The sequence below is a fragment of the Eschrichtius robustus genome, chromosome 10 (genome assembly GCF_028021215.1).
Source record: "Eschrichtius robustus isolate mEscRob2 chromosome 10, mEscRob2.pri, whole genome shotgun sequence".
NCBI classification, from domain to species: Eukaryota; Metazoa; Chordata; class Mammalia; order Artiodactyla; family Eschrichtiidae; genus Eschrichtius; species Eschrichtius robustus.
In genome coordinates this window covers 5,569,820-5,572,085 of record NC_090833.1, presented here as the reverse complement: position 1 = coordinate 5,572,085, position 2,266 = coordinate 5,569,820, and the positions used below count along the sequence as shown (strand labels likewise).

The window sequence follows — 2,266 nt, the reverse complement described above, 5'->3', positions numbered from 1 at the left end:
TCTAATAGAATGGAAAACACTGTGAAATGCTCCAAGGTGCCAAGCTGGGCCCTGCCCAGTGTGGGTCTAAAAGGCTAATAAAAATCTACCAATTAATTGTGACAGGTCAATGGAAAATTATTCAGTTGTGAACAGGGGCAAGCAATAGCTCAGAAGGAGGCGGGGAGATGTTGCCATGGGAACATCAATACAGGTTCTCATCTCAGCGGTTGAAGCCAGCCTAGGAGCGAGCAGCAACAGACTGCTGTATCTGACTCGGGATGGGATGCAGGACACACCAAAGCAGCGTTTGAAAGAGATGCTCTGCCTCACGCCCGGGCTGCAGCCACTCCAGGCCCAGCGCCGGCTTGCCTCGGGGCAGAGAAGTTGTTTTCAGAATGCTCCCTGCTTTGAGAAAACCAGGGAGAGAGCAATCTAGTGGGAGAGGAAAATGCACTTTGTGTGTGTCTCCCTATACCTTTGGCCATGGGTATTTTACCAACTGCCAATTAAGGGGATGCTGGGAGGGGTGTGTGGGTACATGCAACACGATTTCCATCTCCCCAAAGTTAAGGCACTTGCAGCTCAGGAAAGCGAAGTTCCTGGGGCACAGAGGACCTGTAGCCAAGAGTCAGGCGGGCTTTCCATTGCAGTTTTGCAGTTGTTACAACTTTTATTTCAAAAGATACAACACATTCATAGTCTGAACATTGGAAATGCAACCTTGCTACAGCAAAAATGTATCCCTTCCTCGTTCATCTCCCACGGGACTCTTGGCTTGGCAAATGCTGCACCACCTAGGAGAGTCGTCAGAAGGGGATGGGCAGGTGTTTCTGAATGGCATCTCAACACCAGCGGGATGAGGTTTTCTTGCCAGAGGGATGTTGTGTTAATGGAATGGAGAACGAGATTTCTTTTTTCCATCGTTAACTTTCAGAACCATACTCTGTGCCCAGTGGAATGTGCTCGCTCACAGTTGCACTTTGGATGTCAACCACAGACGTCCCGATGGAGGCGGTCAAAACTTTATCCCACTGTAATCGCTCAGTCCACCGACCTTCAACTCGGAGCCAGCACGGCCAGCTCTGCCTATTCATATTCACGGCCCAACGGCATCCTCAGGCATCCTCGGCTCCATGCCACCGGGGCCAGGGGACTGCTCAGAGCCAGCCCCCCAGGGGAGGGGGCTGAAACACAAAGTCCGCCAGGGAGCTACACCAGCAGCAGTGTTCTCTTCTTAACTGGGACTTGCTTTTGGTCACCTCCTTTTTGACACCATCCAGAATTTTGCTTCAGCAAATTTGGAAATCAAAAGTAAGCACCCACCTAACCAAACCCACTGCTATTATAATTCCTGTTACAATTCATTATACTAATACCCACACCTTCTCAGCATCTTTGAGGCTCGAGGAGAAGATGGGAATGGAAACGGCTGGGGGGGTGGGGGCAGGTCACGGAGGAGCCCTTTCTGGGGTGCTCTGGCCCCTTCACCCCTGGCCGAAGCGGAAGCTGAAGCCGCCTTTCTTCCTGCTGTAGCTGTTGAGCTCCTCTGCCAGGGTCCCTAACAGGCCACCAGCTTTCTCACCGTCACCCAGAAGGAAGCCGGTGGCCTCACTGCCATCGTCCTGCTGCCTCCCGAGCCTCAACTTGAAGCCGGCACACACTCTGCCCAATGTCTGCAGCTCCTTGGCCATGCCGAGCAGGGCGTGTGGATGTGGCGCTCTCGGCCACCCAGGGGAGCCCCAGGGGAAGTGACGTCCCCCCGCCAGGTCAGCCCGGCTCATTTCGCCTCCGATGCCACCCACAGCGTCCACGGGCTCTGCTGTGTCCAGCACAGGAAAGCAGGCACCCAGCGGCAGGAAGAGGAGGTAGGGCAGCGAGTAAGGGCTCATCATCTGGTCCAGGGGAGAGAGAGGAGGGTTACATGCTGCACTCCTGGGCCACAGCACACTTCCCAGGGCCCAGGCAGCCATCAAAGGCGTAAGCTGGTGGCTCGGCTGAGCCCAGCTCGCAGGCAGCGAGAGGAAGTGTCACCCTGCCGGGGGACTAGGCTTTTGTTGTCTTAGCAGGCTCAGGAGCCGAGCACACCAATTAGGCTGGTTCTCCGTCTCCTGCAATCTTTGACGGCCTTGGCAACTGAGCGCTCTAACACCACTGCTGCTGGGATGGCTTACAGACAGCCCCGGGAGAGCCGAGCAAATTTGGGCTCATTCTTCCTGTATTATAATTACTGCCTCTTGGGCCATATCATCTCAGAGCTGTGGGCTAGAAAGTTAATAGCATCAAT

General features: G+C 54.3%; 1 protein-coding gene across 1 annotated transcript; it reads right to left on the bottom strand.

Moving 5' to 3' along the window:
• Positions 1-1,466: 1,466 nt before the first annotated feature.
• QRFP (pyroglutamylated RFamide peptide) lies at positions 1,467-1,874 on the bottom strand. Its single transcript, XM_068553903.1, has one exon. It carries the CDS (start codon positions 1,872-1,874, stop codon positions 1,467-1,469), a length of 408 nt encoding a protein of 135 aa, XP_068410004.1.
• Between the last annotated feature and the right edge of the window lie 392 nt (positions 1,875-2,266).